Source organism: Anguilla rostrata, chromosome 11 (assembly GCF_018555375.3).
Source record: "Anguilla rostrata isolate EN2019 chromosome 11, ASM1855537v3, whole genome shotgun sequence".
In the NCBI taxonomy this organism is placed as follows: Eukaryota; Metazoa; Chordata; class Actinopteri; order Anguilliformes; family Anguillidae; genus Anguilla; species Anguilla rostrata.
In genome coordinates this window covers 20,288,204-20,309,862 of record NC_057943.1, presented here as the reverse complement: position 1 = coordinate 20,309,862, position 21,659 = coordinate 20,288,204, and the positions used below count along the sequence as shown (strand labels likewise).

Genomic DNA, 21,659 nt, shown 5'->3' with positions numbered 1-21,659 from the left:
AATAGCCAATTGTGTCCCGCAAAATGTATTGAGAAAACACTTGCACATGCGCACTTTCCAATACTATTCCGATTAACTAAACGCACACAGTAAAATTTAAAACTACAAGTCCCTGAGAACATCGCGTATCACTGGCTACGTCAATTACTTGACTACGTATTTTCGGGAACTGTAGTACAAATAATTACTAGTACCAGAGCTAACACGGTACTGCGCTGATCCTAAGCATGTTTACACGTTGTCACCTCAAGATATTACCACTACATCCCATGTAAAATATCGAATATACCATATAACTGAAGATTAAAGACATACCAAATAGCCATCGTTATTTAGAGACTGCAATTCCCTTCACTGTGAAGAACGGTGAACCAGGAAGTATAGCCGTGGTGTAGTCCAAAACATAAGGCGATATGGAATGGACTGAAATCTTAGTTACAATTTAACGGAATTGTAACATTTTAAGGGACATTTCTAAGGATGGAAAATTTAAAAAACCAAGTATTAATGTACCTAACGTTATTGCTTCTACATCCAGCGTTAATTGTGACAGAGCAAGTTCTGAGCCAACATTCTGGTTTACATTCTAGTGATGACGCCGGAGGTAATGGGGGACCAGAACTTATTGGTAATACAGGCGACGCTAAACACATAGCAGCAAAAAACGACATTGAACTTTCTGCCAACCAGCGTTTGGTTGATGGACAACCGGGGTCAACTAGGTAAGAGTAACCATAACTTGTGTTTGCTAAGTAAATACGACACGTATGCGTGTAATGGATATCAGATACCAGCTAGTGAGTTACTGACGTGTGGTCCGCTGTGCAGGAATTAATGTGCATGGAAACACGCAGTTAACTTGGTTAAGAATGCGGTCATTGACAACGTCAGTGTCGTCATTCGAGAGGAATGAATCTTGACCTGCGTTTTGCTTCCTTACCTGTGCTGTCTTATCACGTTTTGCTAAGTAACTTTTCATTTGACGAAAAGAACATAAATTAGCTGAGGGCTGTCCATTTTGTCAACCAGTCATCATCACATGTATCAATATGGTGAAGTATTTTTAGCCATAGGCTCTTTAGTGCAAAAGCAGTGCTAAGAAACAAATTGTTTGGAATGATGGCCAATATTTCCAATTGTATGGGAACTGAAGTCAATATTCAAGTAGCAGAGAAAGAAGTGAGGCTGAGCACAGGACAAGCCCCTTTTTAAAACGCTGGTATGCATTTTGCTCTTCTCCCAATTCAGCAGGCTTAATGACACTGAAAATCCCAGCAATGAGTCACTCCACACCACAGCCGTTGCCAAAGCAACTACCCCTTCACCTCCAACCCCCAAGCCCATCCTGCCAGTGCAGACCGGGGTCAAAGCCCAGGAGGAGGAGCAGTCCAGTGGGATGACCATCTTCTTCAGCCTCCTGGTCATTGGTGAGTCTTGTCTGTGGGTCAGTGTGGCTCACCCCCCCCCCCCCCCCCAGGGGCACAATGCAGTGAAACACAGGGAGGGGGGAAAGTGAGGGGGAATACACTCCCAGAGTGAGCACTCAAAAGCTTCACCCAGAGCAGCTATATCTGGCCTATGAAACAGTTATGTCTCTATTCAGCTGGACAGCAAGTGAAATTTACCTAGAGTAGAGCAAAAGGTGAGACAGATCATGGCTTGCGTATTGTCCATCCTGGATAAACGACCATGTACCAAGCCGTACTGGAGTGGCAGGGAGAAAAATGTTGAGTCTAGTTTCATATCCAAGGGAAATGTGAAATTTAGGTTTGCTTGCCTTACGAACACCTTCATTTAGACAACAAATGGACTGCATGTGTCAAGATTTATTTTAAAGTTTTTTTTGGGAATAAATATATTGAAAAGCTCATGTTGACTTAGGGCTGATTTGTTGAATGAGAGCTGTGATCTTTTTGATACATAATGAGGTCTTCAGGGATAGACACTTAAGCAGTTCACTGAGGTGGATATTCCTCAGTCCCATTAGATACACCTGCTCATCAGTCTCATGTCATACTTATGAATTGCTTGTAAATTCACAAACATGCTCTTCTCTGGGATTTGTGAAAATGAATGTGCAGTCTTGTAGTCATTTATTTTGCTTGAACAACTGATACGACAAAATAGCGTGGTAATTTTGTGGGAGCCTCTTATCATTTAAATGGACAGTTTGCAGCAGCCTAGATTCCTGAAAACAAACAAGAAAATTCAAATACATTTAAGAAAGTTTTCAAGACTCTATCTTACTAACATTCACAACCTAAAAACCAAGCCACCCTATGGGACAGAAATATAAAATTCATAGTTGATGGATAACAACCATAACATACAAAGTATTATTGTTTGTATGCTATATTCACTCCATACTATAATTGTGTCATTTTCATATTGGCCTGAACTTTTCATCCCTGTGTTTTCTGTATGATTTAACAAAAATAACAGAACAGAGCCATCATCACAGTTTTTTTACTGAAAAAATGTTGTTGGAACTAATTTAAGAGGATTGTATGTTAGCTCTTAGATCTAATCAGATTAACTCCTGACTGGGAGCAGTTTTTACCACACTGCTGGAAGTACAGTACGATTTATGTATCTTGTGTTAATCACATGTCTAAAGCTTTCAGTTCAATTTGGCTTGAAGTGAAAGGCATCTGCAGGCTTTCCTTTATGTTTGCACTGATTGGCTTCAATTAGCTTACTATTTTCGATGTCATCTACTCAGAAAAATTCCATTGCAGATGATGTCAGTGTTTGGCCTCACGGCTGTTGAGCCCGTTTGACTTAGGGGATGCCCATGTTCACATTTATAGGCTTTTCCTCAACCTTTGCAATGCCCCATGTCAGTTATATATGTAATTACAAGTATATCAGGTGATTTAAAATGGCATAGGCAGAAGTACGTGCCACAGGCTACTGATGGACATAAAATGAATGTAATGGAGCTGGACAAATCAGCTGGTAGAAGATCCACTGGGAATCGAAACGTTGTCTCTTATAAAGGTGTGTATGGAGCTGTTCAGTGTGGGGTCTTCCCTCCTTTTCATTTGCGCTTCTGAGCCCAGCACCTTACTAACTGGATGCGACTAACACTTGCTGCGTAGTCACATATGACTCAACAACAGACAATGATGTTTAGCAAGTTTTATTTATTTTACCTGGAAAATCAACTTCATCAGATCTGAAGATTGTCCTTGCTGATATGACTTACCTTACTGCTTAAATTACTGTTCAGTTGCAGATGGGATCAAGAAATGCCTGTTGGGCATTTGTTGATAATGCAAGTTGCATGTTTAAAGGAAGGAACCAGGAAACCCTTGAAGGCTTGATGTGACATGCAGTCCAATTAACCAGGAATGTACACATTTGGCAAAGCAATTTCCCCCAAGTTGACAAACTTGTTGGGAGATTTAAAAAAAAGAAAAAAGCATTATCCAAGCAGAAACTTTTGCTGCGCAAAACTTCGAAGGACTGTTAAATGCCTTTCAGCAAGCACCTTATAACAACTTCATAGCATGGCACTGTAAAAATATGCTAGATGCCACATGTCTGTGGTTCTAATTACCACATTGAATGCAGTAGGTGAAAGTATGCAAACATTGCTTTCAAGTCATTGTTAATGGAAACTGACTCATCAATGTCGATATCTGGAGAGGTGCAATGTGATAATTGTGTAGCGTGCAATTGAAGAAGGCTATACTGACCTGCTGAGAGATGTCTGAAAAGCAGGTATGAAAATGGCTTTGGAATAAGTAGCTGGCCTCTGTAACACTGAAAGTCATATGTTCGCATTCACATGATTCTTTCTGTCTTTCCCCAGGTATTTGCATCATATTGGTGCACCTTCTTATAAAGTTCAAGCTGCATTTCTTGCCAGAGAGTGTTGCAGTTGTGTCTTTGGGTAAGTGCAGGGGCTGTTACATGTACTATGTTGTTATATTCCTCAGAGGTGGCAATTGATTTCCTTCTTAATATTTCTCATACGTCTTTAACCCAGTTATAAGCATAAAATTGTAATAAATACTGTTCAGGAGACAATTGACTATTACGGTATGGGGGTGTATCCTGCACTCATTAACATTCATATCTGTAAAACACATCATATGCAAACCATTTCTCATTGCTAGGTTAGAGTCGATTAGAGCAGATTGCCCCAAGCAGGACATTACACTACCAGACAAAACGAAAGAAAGCCGCGTGAAGGCCTTACCATCATTATAAAACCTGAAGATTCTGTGCTTAATAACACTGTAACACTGAGCTACTGCGCACTAACATTTTACTCTACAGCAGTCTGAAACTCTGGACATTACACCTAAGTCAAGAAAGGCTTTGATTCTACATGGCCAAGCTTGAAAACTATTTAATTATTGCTAGCTAATGGCAGGCCTACTTTCTGTTCCACTGCGCGTCTGTTCTGCACTGGGTTCTGAGTGAAAATGGGCAGTGAAAATACTAACTGTAAGGGCTGTTGCAATATTGCAGTGCCTGTGGGCTCCAGAAATAAAACCCATTTCTTGCGGGTCCCTTAATTTTCTGGAAAATAAAAAAGCATATGGCTTTCTCTCAATCCAGAGAAGGGGAAATGCTTAGGCATTTTCAACTTGCCTTGCCTGCACAAAACAGTAGCATGCGCATCATTTACATATTGCATGTAGGAAGGATTTCACTGGGCTTAGCGTTTTTGCAACACCCAGTTAGTCTCAGCCACTGAGCATTTAGCCAAGGGGAAAAGCAAGCAATTTTGGCACAGACATTTTTTTATTTCAAGAATCATTTAAAAATATTTCTGAGCTGTTAGCGAATACAAAAAAAGTATTAAAACAACATATCTGCCAAGAATTCACAGATTTCAGTTTCCTGGACCTTTAAGTTCCTTTCAGACTGTACAAGGGCATGCAATTTGAGAATTGTAACTATATTCAAACCTTTACTTCCTGTGTGTTTTATGGAGCATCAAACACGGGCTTCCTCTTGCCAGCAGATACACGAAGGCGACAGCTAGATAACAGAAGTTTATTATTCAGGAACATGGGAACATTTCCTTCCTTCACTCTGTTCTTTGTGCGTTTCCGTTTCCTGAGTGCCCTCCTTGTCTTTCTGCTTCATTTAATTAACTACTTTTTCAGAGTGGTGAAATTTTAGACATCCATCGATGTCACAGATGTCATATGTGAAGTTGTACTAAAGTAGTACAATACCACCTGTAATGTGTCTTCTAAAAAAAAGAACTGAAAATGGATGCGATACACGAGAAGACAGGAAAATACTTAATTTTATACTTAACAAAATGTTAATTTACCCAATTGGATTTTATTTCCCAAGCATTGGCTGCTTTTTAAAGCTTGTTATGTTATGTACTGTATCTGCTGGTTTGTTTGTGTCCAACCCCCCCCTCCCCCCCACCATTAGCCATGCCATGTAGATGCCTCCCCTCATTTTTGAATGCATAATTAAAGTTTGCATCGTTATTAATGAAATGGTGGTCTAAATGTTAATTGAATCTATTTTTGCTTCTGTTCATGTGTTATAGGTATTCTAATGGGTGCTTTCATAAAGATCATAGAGTTTCAGGAACTGGCCAATTGGAAGGTAGGAGTTTTCTTTTAAATCCCTGAATTACTGTTAATTTTCATTTATGCCTCTTCCTCTGTGCAACACTGCCAAAGAAAAGGACAGCTGCCTTTACAAAGGCCATGCATCTGTGGAGCACTCGCTGTGATTGCCTTCACTGAGCTCTTAACGGGAGGGTCTTGTGGATTCTCAGTCTGCTGCCTGCTTGCCTGCTTGCCTCCCACAGCACGGTGCTCCTTTTAGCATTGGTGCTCCATTTCAGATTTCAGTGACCCCGTTCATAACAGACACAGGCTGGCCAACATGGACAGCTGCAGCCTAGGGCAAGTGAACCAAGGGGCTATGAACCATTTCCTGTAGCCTCGGGGTTTGCCAGATTCATTTTCTTTATCAGTGTTAGTATGCAGTAAAAAATGAGAAAATGGTTATCTCTATCAGGTATCAAACCCAGACAGATACACTGATTGAGTTTTCTTGCTGTGAGGTCTGTCATGGAAACCCCATTGGCAGTATAGAGCTCCCTGGGGTTTTTCTGTATAATTCCTTCCCAGAGAAAGATTGTTTGCGGTGTTTTACCCTGGCTTCTTTGCGCCACTCTGCCTGTCTTTCCGTACCCCTCCCTGGTGGTACCCTGTCCCAGTCCACAGGCTTTAATTAACATTCTTTCCAGGAAGCAAAGCGGTGAGGCTGGGTATCTCTGTGCTCTGCACAGAAGTGACTATTGTTCTGGGCCTGGGGGCCCGGTGCTGAGTCCCAGGGCCCAGTAACAGGAGACGCACGTTGGCTCATCGGCACGTTGTCCCCGCAGCAGCTGCAGGGAGGAAAGCAGGCGAGCGCCTTTCCAGCCTCGGCACTCGCGTGTTTGCTGTGATGTTCTGCACACTTTTACAGGTCTCCTCTGTTTTGTTACGGGACTCCCAGTAATATAGAAAATAAACACAATGCTGTGCTTGTGCACTGGACGTCTCAAAGATGGTCAGCAGTGGCTGGGGAAGCCAATGCCGAACAGAGAGGGAATTGTGCTTGGAGCTTTGAGCCTACAACACTCTGGAGGACACACGCTTTTAGTTCATTGACTTCATGATTCTGTGTCTGAGTGGGGACTGTGTCGAAAATAGAACTGACATACACAAGATGGTGGAACTGAATGTCATTTGTCTGACACTGCTTGATGATGAATTTATTTGTTTGATAAGAGCCCTTAGTCAGAGTGGTTTCCTGGGCTGACACGTCGCATGATATTAATGGCCACAGCTGAATAATTACTGAAGCTGTTTGTTTTAAACACATCGCTGCCGGCTGCCGTGAGTTATCAGGACACTTCCCTTTGACTGTGCAAGCCAGGCCCATTTTGCTACTAAACAGTACGGCTGTCCCACACGCTACGCTGTTAAGTTCGGCGGCCTTTATGTTTTAGGCCTGACTGTAGCCCTTATTCTGACTCCCTTATGTAACTCCCTTATATAATTTTATCAGACTTCATGAACCCAAGGTTCATAATGCAGTGACTCAGTCCTAGGTTCTATTGGTATTTCTGGAGATTTGGCCAGGAAAAATGGGGGCTGTAATTTTTGTAGAAGCATTAAAGCGTACCAGACCCCTGCTGTCTGCGCACACAAGTGGTGTGCTACTTTTGGTTTTGCACTGCTCTGTTTAAAGTGGGGTGGTCACTCACGGACACACACACACGCACACACTCTCTCTCTCTCTCTCCCTCTCTCTCTCTCTCTCTTTCTATTTCTATGTCTATCAAAAGGTCAACTTTCATTATTTTATTTGCTGTATGTTTAGTAGTTTTATCTGAACTTGCTACAACTGCATTTGAATAATCTCTACTTCTTTATGAAGAATATGAATTGTGTTGCTTTATTATGTTCTCGATCCACAAACGGAATCATAAAAATCTCCCTCATTTAGAGAGATGCCTTTTTAATTGTGTTCTCCTTTTCGTACCACCTGTTTTTCCCATGCGATGCCCTGCTGCAGCTCTGCCTAAGTGAGGAGCATCCACTGAAACACACACACACACACACACACACACACAGACACAGAGTCTTGCTTCCATATCTCCCTGCTCCTCACTCATTCTCCCCCCTTCTTTTTCCCTTTTCTCTGCATCACTACCCTTTCTGTGGATTTTTCCCTCTCCATCATAGCACAACTACTGTAAAGCAACAAATACTAAACAGATTTAATATTCATTTTGGGCTATCACCCAGCTTGCTGCTTGGCCATTTTAACGGCCTAATTTAGCAGAGACTGTGCATAATTTGTCAAAGAAAAATCATGATAAAGATGTAATGCATTAATTGCCAATAGCTAATAGGTTTCTGTTCATTGCCAGGTTTTTTTCTCTTTGGAACTGTAGAAAGATAGGGTTCCCACAGAAGCAGAAAGCTGCCTCAGACACAGAAATGCAGGGTGTGTCCTTTGTAATGTTGTGTATGAATTGTGTGCGTTTCCTGTTCTGTGCATTAAGCTTTAATCGCCCTTAGTGACTTTTGTTTACTTTAGCTTGAGGAAGTTCTGCTTGGTGTGGCCACAGTCTGTAAAATGGTAGTATAAATGGTAGTATGAATAATATGGTCCTCTCAATCTGCAGAAATACAGCCATTACAACTACATTCCTAACATGTCTGTCAATCACCCTGCATATGTAGGATGATTTTAAGGGGAAGATTAGTAATTAGTAAGACTCCTAAAGACCATTCTTCTCACTTTAGCTGCTATTTTCCACAGAAACTTAATTAGCTCTTACTTAGTGCAGTTCAACTATTGTTTTTGCCCAGTTGCATCACATGTAATGCCCTTTTGTCCAGTTTTGAATGCCTCATTTTTCACATTTTTATGTTTGCTAATGCTCTGTGTATTGTGAACATACCTATTGCTAATACTTGTCTTAAAATATGCATTTTATGGTTATGTACACGCATAGGAACAAATACATGTATTTGTTTCCTTGTGTGCTCACATATGTTAATTTTATCTGTGAGGAGAACTTGAAATGACGAGCAAAGGAAATGAGCCAATGAGAAATTGACAAAAGTTTGCAGCATGATTCTCAGGGTTGGCTCCACGTAATGAAGCTGTCCAGTGTCCAGTGTTTCTGGTTCATAATATGTGGATCAATGTGGACCAGGGCAGCTGGGCATTAGCTCTAGGCATGTGACACCAGCCTGCTGTCTCCATCCCAACCTGGGAGTGCATTCTGGGATATGCTCTGATAGCAGGCAGTGAGCTCTGTGAAGTAGGATGCAGCCGGACCTGACCTCCGTCGCTCTTGCCTTTCAGAGTCTACTGTTCTGGAAGGACCTCTGATAAGAAACTTAGTTTAAGTTTAAAATAGATTCACCTCCCCAGTCACAGCCATATTTGATACGCACAGCTCCATTTGCAGATGTCTTGTCTCAGTCCATAATGGCAGGGTCATGGGTCAGCTGCATGCTGTATCTATTTTTACATTAGTAAATGTGCTCTGTATAATAAGTGTTATGTACTGTATTTTTACAGTATCTGTTTTTGGCATTATTTATTATTCCTTTCAGGTTCATAGTTTCAGAATTTTAGATTCACACTGATAACTCTTATTTACTTATTGTGATATTACAATATTTTGTTTTACATTATGCTCTGTGACTGTGCTTCTGTGCTATTTACACTTTGCCACCAGCACTTTTGTTGTCTTTCATACAGGCTACAGAAAATGTGCTTTGATTATTATGTACTGGTTTTTCATATATAACTTTATGTTTATTTGGAAAATTTTATTTGACAAGGCTACTTTGCTGGGCATCTAGAATCAGTGAAGCCATATTAGATTTTTGCTGATTTGCTGATTATGCTCATAGAGATATCTTTGTGTCTGGCAGGAAGAAGAAATGTTTCGACCAAACATGTTTTTCCTCCTCCTGCTTCCACCCATCATCTTTGAGTCTGGGTATTCCCTGCACAAGGTGAGACTTGAAGCTGCTCATCCAATCAATGGCCATCATGGCTTATCCTTATTATGACACCACACGTGACAATAATTTAATGACAGCCATCTTTCTGCTTGAAGTCAGAGAAACATAATTGAGAATGGAGTTTATTTACTGTATGTTAAAGGATCTTTGCCTTTCTAAAACAGCACCTCATTGAAATACTTCCTAATGCAGTGGGAGGAAGAATAATGCTTTTTTTTTCTTTCCCAGGGTAACTTTTTCCAAAATATAGGATCCATCACCCTATTTGCTGTCATTGGTACAGCCATCTCTGCTTTCATCGTTGGAGGAGGCATCTACTTCCTTGGGCAGGTGAAGTATTGCCATTACGTTTTGCATTTTGTTTTCAATAAACAAACTGTGTGTATGTGATGCAGTGCGTGAAAGTGTGGGGTTATATGCTCTTGAGTAAGTAATTACTCAACCCTTGTGTGTCTGTCTTTCATGTAGGCAGATGTCATTTACAAGATGACTATGACTGACAGGTAAGAATGCCATTTTAACATTAAGGTGAGTTTGTACACAGGTTCTTAGGTCTCCTCTGATGGTGAAGGGCAACAGCAGTCGCTGTCTTCTACGTTATGTTTTTACCATATTTTCTGATGAAGGGAATAACACAGAGGGTCTACTTGGTCATTAGACAGTTATGGCTCATATTGCTTGACTTCCCAGCCACATCACTGGTCATGTGATAGAAGAAGGAGGGAGGGGGCTCCACCCTCAGAAATTGGGGTAGATGAATGTGACCTTGGTGTGCGTTATCCTCTGTACCCATTCTTAAAGCCACTATTGGAAATATTTCCTATCTGTACATTTTTCTGTGTGGGAATTAGTCTCACCCCAAACACTCTCCCTCTACAGCAGTGGTGCCCAATCAGGTTCCATGGAGGGCTGAGGTCTTCATTCCAACCAATCACTACTCCTGCTGATTTCACAAATGAACACACTTTCAACCAGAGAGTAGGGAACTAATTGTGAAATCAGCTGGTAAAATGAATGGTTGGGAGGCAAACTTGCATACTCTCGCTCCTCCATGGCACATGATTGGGCATCACTGCTCTAGAGGATCTGGAAAGGGAAGTTAGCTTGGTTTGGAGTCCCATGTACACAAGATCATAATTCATAAGAAGTAACTGACCATTGATTTGTAGGAAAAGCATATCCCTGAGATTTGTATGGACTTACCTCACCACAGTGTCAAGCTCAATGGTACCCTAAAGTCAGTATCCCAACAAGTGGGGCTAGTGAAATAGCAATGTAGCATGTAATTGAGATGAAATGAATGAGTGACTATCTGCCAGTTGATAATTCTTGGTTTTGTGTATATATATATCAGGCCTGGGCGAAATGTATTTGACATGCATTAACTCTTTTGATGCTACTGAAATTAGTAAAAGCTCTTACAGGACCCTGAGAATAGTCATCTATATAAGTTACTAGCCAAAACATAGAATCAAATGAAGGAAAAGTTTGTTTTAATTTTTCTGGTGTCTAAAGGGTTAAAGTATTTTAAGATTTGACCCAGTGGTGAGATACGTGGGTGTTTTTCCTCATAACCTTCTTTCCCACAGTTTTGCCTTTGGCTCACTCATCTCAGCCGTTGACCCTGTGGCCACCATCGCCATCTTCAACGCGCTCAACATTGATCCCGTTCTCAATATGCTGGTGTTCGGCGAGAGCATTCTCAACGACGCTGTTTCCATCGTGCTCACCAAGTAGGTGGCCTCTCCTACAATCCTCTCCTTCCAGACCGGAGGGTGCCAAAGTTCTGGGCTGGAGACCCACGTGTAGAAAACACGTCTGTGCCCTTTTCTTTCCTGACACTCATTCGTGCCCCAGAAGTGCAACTGCGGCCATCTTTTTTTTTCTTTTTCTCTGAAAAGAATGACCCATTTCGCAACGCCACACTTGTATTTACTTTACCCATCTGAGAACTGAATGCAAATGAGGTGTTAACGTGCTAAAGAGACTGACTTGCTCAGGAAGTGGTCTTAAGAGACGCACCACTTTCAAAATGCCGTTGTATGTGGTTTACTTATTCTGTTTGTTGTTCTTATTCATTTGGCCAAAAGTGGTCCTGTGAGTATGCTCTCAGTTCAGCTCTTGATGTTAAAAGGATGTGGGCAACTTCACTTAAGTTTCCAATATGCAATTTCCACCGAGTGGAAAGCCTGCAGGTGTGAAACTTGTGTACTGAACCACTCATGCCGGGAAAAAAAGAATTGCAGAGGTGTAAATCAGTCTGGCGGATGGAGGTCAACATTCTTCAACATTTTCAACGTTCATTCACTTCCAGTGCTCAAAAGAATCCATAGGGAGGTGTTATCATTTGCATTGTGCCGCTCTTGTGGCCTTAAGGTATTTATGCAGTGTGCCCACCTCCTTATTTATACACGCCTGTATAATGTATAAATGCATGTACTGTTTTATTTACACAATACTGCAGACATTCTTAGCGGGCTTTCAGATAGGTATACGTCACTAGCTGTTCGAGGCAGGTGGATGAGGTCAGTTACTTCACGGTCAACTGTTCGGTGGGGTGAGAGATACTGCCCTCCAGGTGACTTCCGCCTCACGCTCGGTGTGACTCACAGCTGCGGTAAATGACGCAGCAGATTCCTGTCACGGGATTAATGGACACCTCAACTGCACGTGTGCGGGAAAACTCATTAATAATGCATTCATGAAGAAGCTGGCTGTGAAAGAAAGACAGACGCGCTGCTCGAAGGAAGGGCTCACTTTCAATTTCAGCATATCCCCCTGTCGCAAAAGCAATGAGAAACAAAGCCTTAATGTGTGTGTGACTTGTTTGCAATAATACTATGGCTACAACTACTTCTACTACTGCTACAGCTACTACTACTACTACTACTACTACAAATAATAATAAAATAATAATAATAATAATAATAATATAGCAACAAAAAAAGGACTGTATTACCAGTGGCGCTACTACTGCAGCTCAGGAAGAATAGACACTCCCTCGCGTGTGTAGAATTCTTGCTGAAATATTCTCCCTGTGAGAAATGTAGCTGTGGTAGATTTTCCTGGTACAAATTTGGTGCCCCCTAGGGAAACAGTTGAGCAAATGAAATGTGTGTGACCGAGCATAGATTGCCTAGGTGTTCTCCTCTTTGGATTACATGTTCATGTCTGCATATTGTGGCATCGTAAATAACATCACAAAATGAATATTAGTGTTGCACCAGTGCCACTTTTCTTTGACAGATTATGGTACTGAGCACTGTGTAAAAGTATTGGCCCATGAGAAATATGCAGTATTGCGTAAGGTTGTGTGGAAATGCACATATAGCCTCAATTAAAGCCAGAGTGCCCTCTGATTGCGGCACCTGTTGACCCTGTGACCGAGCGTGTGGTCTGTGTTTTTGGACAGCACGGCAGAGGGCTTCGCTCGCTCAGAAAACTCGACGGTGACGGGCTGGGAGACCTTTACGCAGGCTCTTGGGTACTTCCTGAAGATGTTCTTCGGCTCCGCGGCACTGGGCACGCTCACTGGGCTCATCTCTGCCATTGTATCCTCTCAGGCTGGTTGTGTGTGCAAGAATTAGAACATCACCGGATGTGATATTTCAGCACAGTCTACTTGATATTGTTTCCTCTGATATGTGTCACCTTCAGGTGAAGATCATAGGATTGTGACCAGAAAGCTGTAGTATAAGGTATAATGAGCTACAGGACACCAGTATGAGGAATAACATGTGACAGGGCACTGTGATGTGAGAAATGTTAAAGGGCTAAGTAATATGAGTGTAACATGGCACAGGGCCCAGGTATAATGAATAACATACGAGACGCTTGCAGGAGGAATAATATGTTGTGGGACAAGCATGAGGACTAACATGTTTAAGGACACTGATGCAAAAGATAACAGGCTACAGTAAGTGTAGCACTATGAGAACTAGCATGTTACAGGATGCGTAGCAATAATATGGAATAACGTTACAGGAAGTGTAGTAGGAGGCTTTCGAGAATGAAGGGTTACTGATCTCCTTAAGTCTTCTCAGAGCCTCAAACACTTTGACCTGAGGAAGACGCCTTCCCTGGAATTTGGGATGATGATAATATTTGCTTACCTTCCGTATGGTCTGGCTGAGGGCATCAAATTGTCTGGTGAGTCTGTACACTTCACCCCTAATGAAACATCATTTTGCGCATCACAACAGGAAAAACTGAATGTATTGTCTCTTGTATACGGGTAAGCAAAACACAAAGCTCTGATCTTTCAAGTTAACTGTGTTTAAGGGCGCTCTGAAGGTTCTGTGTTTACTGCCTGATTGAACTAACTGTCACTCTGATGTTTTTATCGACCCATTTCAAATCCCTACACCAGGTGAGCATGTGACAAAGTTAAGAAATAAAATTTGATGGACTGTAGCCCTCTGGGGCAAAGATTTAAGAGCCTGCCTTAATAGATGGGTAGAGTAGATGTGGAGTGGTGCTTTCATATATAATAACTGGTATGTTCTCTGGGTTTATGTTTCTCTGTCTGGCTGTCTTTCTTTAGGCATCATGGCCATCCTGTTTTCTGGGATCGTGATGTCACACTACACCCACCACAACCTGTCCCCAGTCACTCAGATCCTCATGCAGCAGACCCTGCGAACTGTGGCCTTCATGTGCGGTCAGTCCTTAACCCTCTCTGCCTGTTCTCTTCTTCAAATCTTCTTTCCCTGCTCCTCTCTTTTTCTCTGAAATGTGCTCCCCTTTCCTTTTGTTACTGCACATATTCAGTTTTTTGTCTCCTCCTCCTTTTTTTTTAATGACCTGAGCAGTTATTTTGTAGGAAGAATGATGGCCAGTGGGGAGAACCCCGTTTCTATACTTTTTGCTACTCCAGCTTGTAATGAAACTGTCTCTCCCAGACCCCTTTTCTCACAAGAGGAGTGGAGTGGCTCTTTAGATTCTGACCTTACGTTGCACAGTGGTAATGTAATGCTCTAAGGCACACTGTTCTGAGAACTTGAGCAGATGCACAATGGATTAGCCGGGGTTACATCATGAGAACAGCACTACATGAAGCTTACTTTATAAACTGCCGGTTTGCAGAAAAGCTGGCAGCCCAGGGACATTGCAGCCAATGCCTTTTTGCCTCAATTAATTGCTGATGCTGAAGGCAAAATGTCCACAATTTATTTGATTTATTGATGGTTTTTTTTGGTGAAGTTGGGTGTAGTATTTGGCTAGCCTTTAGGGAAGGTTTTCATCGTGAGAAAACCAAAAAACGATGTCTGCTGACTGATCTTTTTTTTTTCTCTGCAAAGATGGCAGTGTACGAGCACACAAGTATTCTTTGGTACAAACACAGGCTTGGTCATCAAAATGCTTGCCAAATTCGTTGAATCAATTGTTGCTGAGGTATTTTCCTCCAGAATGTGTTGAGATAAAATGATCTGTTACAAGGCTCCCTTTATTAAATTTTACAGCTCCCCCTCGCCCAATAACAGAACTCAAATTGCAGTATGTTCTAGTTATCTGTGAAAAGTACAAAACATTTCTCTCATAAATGTTTGTTTACTCTCTGCTTTACCATATTTAGACTTCAATTCCTAGGTGTTTGTGCCCTTTGGCAGCCGTATAACATTTCTGTGATGCAACTGTGTTGTAGTTGGAGGAACGTGACTGGGAAATGATACGAGAGAGAGACCACTATACAGTTACTTTCTGGATCCATGTTACCGAGCTTGTGATGTGCACCAGTATACCATAGAGCCTTTTATTAAGAGAGGGACTAGAGCCATCACACCAGGTTCATGCCCTGTGGTTGACAGTTTTCTGCTGTCCTTTCTCTCTGCAGAGACGTGCGTGTTTGCCTTCCTGGGCCTGTCCATCTTCAGCTTCCCGCATAAGTTTGAGCTGTCCTTTGTCATCTGGTGCATAGTAAGGGCCTTTCAGAATGACCATGCACTTCTCCATTTCACGATTTCATCATTACATTGCATTACATTACAGGCATTTAGCAGACGCTCTTATCCAGAGCGACTTACACAACTTTTACATAGCATTTTACATTGTATCCATTTATACAGCTGGATATATACTGAAGCAGTGCAGGTCAAGTACCTTGCTCAAGGGTACAACGGCAGTGTCCTTACCCGGGAATCGAACCTACGACCTTTCGGTTACAAGCCCAGTTCCTTACCCACTGTGCTACACTCCGTCCTGATTACATACACCTTCCATGAGTTTGCCTTCCTGGGCCTGTCCATAACAAGAGGTGGTCTCTTTTAATAACCAGGAATTTAATGCCAGTAGCCTCCTTTTAGAGTACAGATGCTGATCTTCAACAACAACTGGTCTTCAAATATAGTTTTACCATATGCTGTCATGTCACTGCTGTTCCAGCCAGTTCTGCACTGTCAGAATTGCAGCTGTACGGACACGCCCATCATCAGACTGTATTTCAGTCGAGTCTCTCCCTGATGGTGGCTTGTAGCCTGAGGTGCTTATGCAATGGGAACCCAATGAACCTTAGGGTTTAGACCACCCCATCCCCAGGGGGGGGCAAAGCCAATGGTGTCCCACCAGACTAACTCCAGTCCTGAACATAGCCCAGACCCAGACAGGCTATAGGGCTCTGCCTGTGCTTTGTGAGTGCTGTTGTCTGCTGAGTCACTCAGAAGCCCCATAAAGATGAAATTGAATGAGGAAGTGCTTACATTGATTATGGTAGACTGTAGGGTCCAGAGCTGACCCCAGTGCCCAGTTTTGCTCTGCTCATTCTCTCCGCAGGTCCTTGTGCTGGTGGGTCGAGCAGTGAACATCTTCCCTCTCTCCTTCCTGCTCAACTTCTTCCGTGACCACAAGATCACACCTAAGATGATGTTTATCTTGTGGTTCAGTGGTAAGAACATGCTACTTCTATAAAAACAAGGCTATAAATATGTAAAGGAAATGGCTTATTGGTTCAGTCTGTGTATGAGGCATCCCTCCATGAGAACGGTTGTGCAGCGCGATGAAGTCCTTGATAAGGGGTCTGAAACTATAGAAATTCACGCTGCTTTTATGGTGTGCCCTGAAGTGAGAATGACTTGAGCGCAAACCCAGCTGCTGTTGAAGCACGAAGCATAAAGCACTCAGTGGCCACTTTATTAGATACATTAGATAGATATTGCAAATTGCCTACTCTCCTCCAAACAGCGTATAATGTGGCTGCAACTCAGTATAAAGCATGCAGACATGGTGAAGAGGTTTAGTTGTTTGACATTAGAATGGGCAAAATGTGTGATGAAGTGTTATTTTTTTAAATAACAGGAACAATTATGAGATGTATTTGCTATGTGTATGTATATTTAAGATGTTGCGTTAACGTAATACACAGATAACCACTATTATGCATGATAAAATGACAAATTAACTTGTATACCAAATATGATATAGTCCAGTTATCTGTATATTAGAAAAGGAATAATACCTGAAACCAAACTTCTGTGACGTAAATCCTGTAAGTGACTTTAAAATGAGTTTATATCCTGTTGAAATAAGAGGATCTATAATATAGAGGGTGTTTTGATTCCCATTGTGAGTGGTGAGGCTTTTTCATGACATTCAGTCGACTTTGCAAAAGCATACTTTAATGATGAGGTGGTGTTTATCTTGCTGTCATTTCTGATTTCTGAGCCTCGTGCTCCTCTGCATATTCTCAGTGCAGCCGAAGTGAACAGCTTGGTTTCCTCCTGACTTCTGAAAGCAGCTCCTGGGGTGTGGGAATATGTTGTTAATATGTTACAGTGGCTTTGGTCCCCAAGGGTGTTGTAGCAGCTTCAGTAGTTTAATGAGGAAGACTGCTCCACATAACAATCACACAATTCCTTGTGAAGTTCTAACAACATTACACATTTAAATGGAAATTCACCACAGTGATTGACATGTTTTAAGTTTCATGCTTTTAAAAAAAATTGTCTTTAAAACCCTTCTGAAATAATGTGTAACATGAGTAACCTGTATAACATCAGTAATAAAGATGTAGGAATGGTGGGGAAAAAAAGCTTCAGAGGATTTGTGAATTGCTCACCCAGTGCAGCGACTAGGGAATAAGGTAACAAGATTGCCAGTCTGAAGTGCTTACTGCCAACAGGCTGTCAGTGCTCCCTAGCTACACATTAATTCAGAGAAAGCATTGATAGAGAGGTGGAAATAAATGGCCAACTCTGACTGCTCTAACTTTATTGGGTGTTATAACTGGTTCGATCACGGGTGCAAGGGGCAAATAAAAACTGCCAAATAAGTGTGGGGAATGTGTAGGGAAACTCATATGATGCTCCATCCCCCAATAATCTATCCAGGCCTCCGTGGAGCCATTCCTTATGCCCTGAGCCTCCATCTGGGCCTGGAGCCCCTGGAGAAGCGTCAGCTGATCGGAACGACCACCATTGTCATCGTCCTCTTCACTATCCTGCTGATGGGCGGTGGAACCATGCCCCTTATCCGCCTTATGGACATCGCAGAGAGCCAATCACATCGCAAAAACAAGAAGGATGTCAACCTCAGCAAGACTGAGAAAATGGTGAGAGTACTTCTTCATACTTGTGTTCACATTGAAGTAGTGCATAAATGTGATCTATTTGATTCACATTTTATGCAAAGCTGTTTGTTATTTCCATTAAACAAGGTGTAAAAGTTGTAATATTAGCCCATAAGTAATTGAATAAGTAAAAAATAGTCACTGTCAGCATTATTACCATTGGAGAGAAGCTGTAATAATAGTATCATTTCATTGATTTTGTAAACTATTGTATGAAAAAATAAGAGGGTTCTTTTCCCCCAACAATGTTCGCATGAATGCCATTTGTTTGGAAGTTATCATTTTAAGATTGTGCAAAGGTAAAATGCAAATGTTAACTGGTTTTATTTTGTCTATCTAGATTTCTGTCAAATTGTTGATTGGCAGGCAACAATGAGCTGGTTTTAAAGGGATATTCATATCCTCTGCATGTGGCAGCTTGAGTTTCTTGCTCATTATGTTATCAGCTGAGGATAATGGATAGTTTGTGAAGTTTTATTGCCTTCAGGGCTAGATTGACAAATATTTCAGTACTTTTAAAAAGACTGACGCTTTAGCATTTTATCCTTTAATGTAATATGTAATAGTAATGTCCTCTGACTGGTAAGTTGACGAAGGCCTGAAACTCGCTTGTTAGGTATGCTGCTCTGTCTGAAACGTTCCGTCTTATTTTTGCCTCATTCCACCTTGTCACATGCTGTTTCCTCCCGCAGTGATGTCATGTTTTGATCTTTCTGCGTCACGTTGTCTTTAGTGAATTGGGCGGTGGGAATTGCGTTCAGGTGTGGGAACGATGTTGTTTGTGCGTATGTGGGCGTGTGTGTGCATGTGTGTCAGGGTGTTTTTTTCTATAATCTGGCCCCCAGTGATGAAATGAGCTCCCTGTGACTGTCGGGACAGCTGAGTCACTCTCCATCTTCTGCCGCAGACTGAAAACACACTTGTTCAAATCGCTTCTTGGCTCAGCAAACTCTGGCTCTTTAATATCATAGACTGAGCATTGTCCTAGGGGTAAATAAACCTGGACATACTTATGCTACATTTAAATCCATTATGCTATTGATGGCATTTGTAAAAGGTTTGCTTGATGACACTTTCTCTTGGTTGTGATACTAATAACTTCATTACTAATAATATCATTCCTGCTCCCTGCTTAACATTTTTATATATGTACTTTGCAAGTCCTGGATAAGAGCATCTGCTGTAAATGGCTAAATGTTTATCTTCCTCCGTCGCAGGGCAACGCCATTGAGTCTGAGCACCTGTCTGAGCTGACAGAGGAGGAGTACGAAGCGCACATCTACCAGCGTCAGGACCTAAAGGGCTTCATGTGGCTGGATGCCAAGTACCTCAACCCTTTCTTCACCCGACGCCTCACTCAGGAGGTGAGGCCCAGCCCCCCGCTGCCTTCCCCGTGTCCACTTCACTGTCCCCTGCACCCTCCCTATGTTCCGTCACGCACTACGTATTTAGACTGTGGTATTAGGCTCATGAAAGGTCGCTTGTTGTATAGTGAAGAAGTGAGAACACTTTCGAGCCTGGTATGAACATTAACATCCAGGTATAGCAGTGAAGCTCCGTAGTTTCTCTCTTGGCTTGTAGAAAGGGAAACCTCACATTCACCTGTCCATCTGTTTTAGGACCTGCTGCACGGCCGAATCCAGATGAAGACACTGACAAACAAGTGGTACGAGGAGGTGCGCCAGGGCCCTTCAGGCTCAGAGGATGAGGAGGAAGAGGAGGCGGAGCTGCTCTGAGGGGGTGCTACTGATACAGACTTCCACAGGAAAAGATGGGACTGTACCACTTTTACAGATAAACCCTGCCCCCCTCCACTGGAGCAAACCATTTAATGTGAACCAAAATGATGAATGTTTGAAATGAAGGAACATTTAGAAAGTCACACTGTGAAGACCTGACACAACTGGAGTTTATTTACACAAAATGGGCACACATACTAAATGTAAGACAGAAAAAAGAAGGGAATTCTCTCAACCAAAAAGAGCAATATTATTGCAACTTCCTGCATTTAAGTAATCTTTTTTATGATCTTATTTCTGTGTCAATATGACACTAAGTACCAATGAATGTTCTGGGCTGATGGGCTTTGAATCTGGGCTGTGGATTTTTGTATTTTATCTTTTTTCATTTGTATTTGTGTGTTGATTTATGTTTCCTTGGACAGCAGTGTAGATTTTATAATATTGTCATATTTCCAGGGAGTGCTACTTAGTAAAAGCTGCACACTGCAGGATGTGTCAAAAAATGAAGGGAGGTTTTTTTTCCATTCTGCCTGGGGAATTCTGCTGGAAATAATGGCATATCCATGAATCACATGCTATTCAAATGACAGTTTAGGGAACGAGTGGTTGGCCCCTTGTGATTCATATAAAAGCCATATTTGTTGCTGTATAATATTGCTGTAAAAATAACCTAGGTTCAGAACTGTTGTGGATTGATCACAGAGCACCTTTATGATGTAATTTCTATTAATTTGCCTGTGGTTGACCACAATTTGACGAATGTCAGTTTTCTTGTTTAACAGTGAAAAATGTTTCATGATTATTTAATTATTGCACATAATAATCCTCCACATGTGTTAATTAGTTTTGCTTTGGATTCCCATTTTTCTTTAAATTGTCTTAAGTATCCGTGTTTTCCTCACCACTAGAGCTCACACGCTGGTGTGGATGTTTGGGATGTCCAATCAAAACAGTGCAGCGAGGTAGAAGTCTCAATTTGATATTTATGGTGAGGGGAGAAGCATCAGGATAAAGCAGGAGCCATTTCACTGGGTGTCTGGATGCCATATTCATAATGCATAACGCAGCCAACAGTTTAATTTTTTTATGAGCTTGATCAGTTTTCATTCATTCTTATATGATATGCAAATCTACCCTTTGATACATGTGTAATACTGTTTACCAGAAGTGGTAATCCAGTGAATCTTACAGCTTGTGGTTATAGGTATTGCTTTAATGTTGGAGGTCTGTGCTTCTGGGAAGTGGACATGATTAACTTTTCTTAGGCCCTCCTAGCTTTTCAATGATGAAGTCAAATACTGAAACTGTACTCACATAACGGTAATGTCTTCAGCTGTAAGAATAAAGACACACTAATGCACGCTGTGTACTTTCAAGTATTCTTATTCTCAACATTTGTTTTTTTGTCATTGCATATTTGCATGTAATTTATGGAATTATATCTTCAGGTCTACAATTAGTTTACAATTTTTTCTTTTATTTTATGAAGTAATATATATTTTAGCTAATGTCAGGTATGTCAGAAAAAACAGTATTACCTTTGCTTTTGGTAGCACTGATTTTCATTTTTGGTTGAAATGGTTGCAGAATGCAGTGGCAAAGTGCCCAGTAGAGGGAGCCGAAGGTACCTTTTTGTACTCCCGCATCTGATTTCTAGCACTTCCAATTTTAACCACCTGATTTTATACTGCTCAAAATTTTACGAATCCTCAAGTTCTTTGCCTTATACACACTCAAATTGCATAGCTGTGACACTTTTCTGTCCCTGCTAAACGTCAGGGACACATAACAGTAAATGTGAGTGGAGATGACAAAAGATTAATC

At 41.6% G+C, this 21,659-nt stretch overlaps 1 protein-coding gene across 1 annotated transcript; it reads left to right on the top strand.

Annotated features, from left to right (window-relative positions):
* Positions 1-307: 307 nt before the first annotated feature.
* On the top strand, positions 308-21,195 carry slc9a8 (solute carrier family 9 member 8). The gene is made up of 16 exons (XM_064298628.1): positions 308-722; positions 1,249-1,427; positions 3,818-3,898; positions 5,531-5,589; positions 9,441-9,524; positions 9,762-9,863; positions 10,002-10,036; positions 11,123-11,266; positions 12,946-13,084; positions 13,577-13,682; positions 14,077-14,193; positions 15,367-15,449; positions 16,302-16,413; positions 17,855-18,075; positions 19,311-19,457; positions 19,713-21,195. The coding sequence occupies exons 1-16, from the start codon at positions 481-483 to the stop codon at positions 19,827-19,829; spliced, it is 1,968 nt and encodes a 655-aa protein (XP_064154698.1). The 5' UTR covers positions 308-480; the 3' UTR covers positions 19,830-21,195.
* Positions 21,196-21,659: the final 464 nt, after the last annotated feature.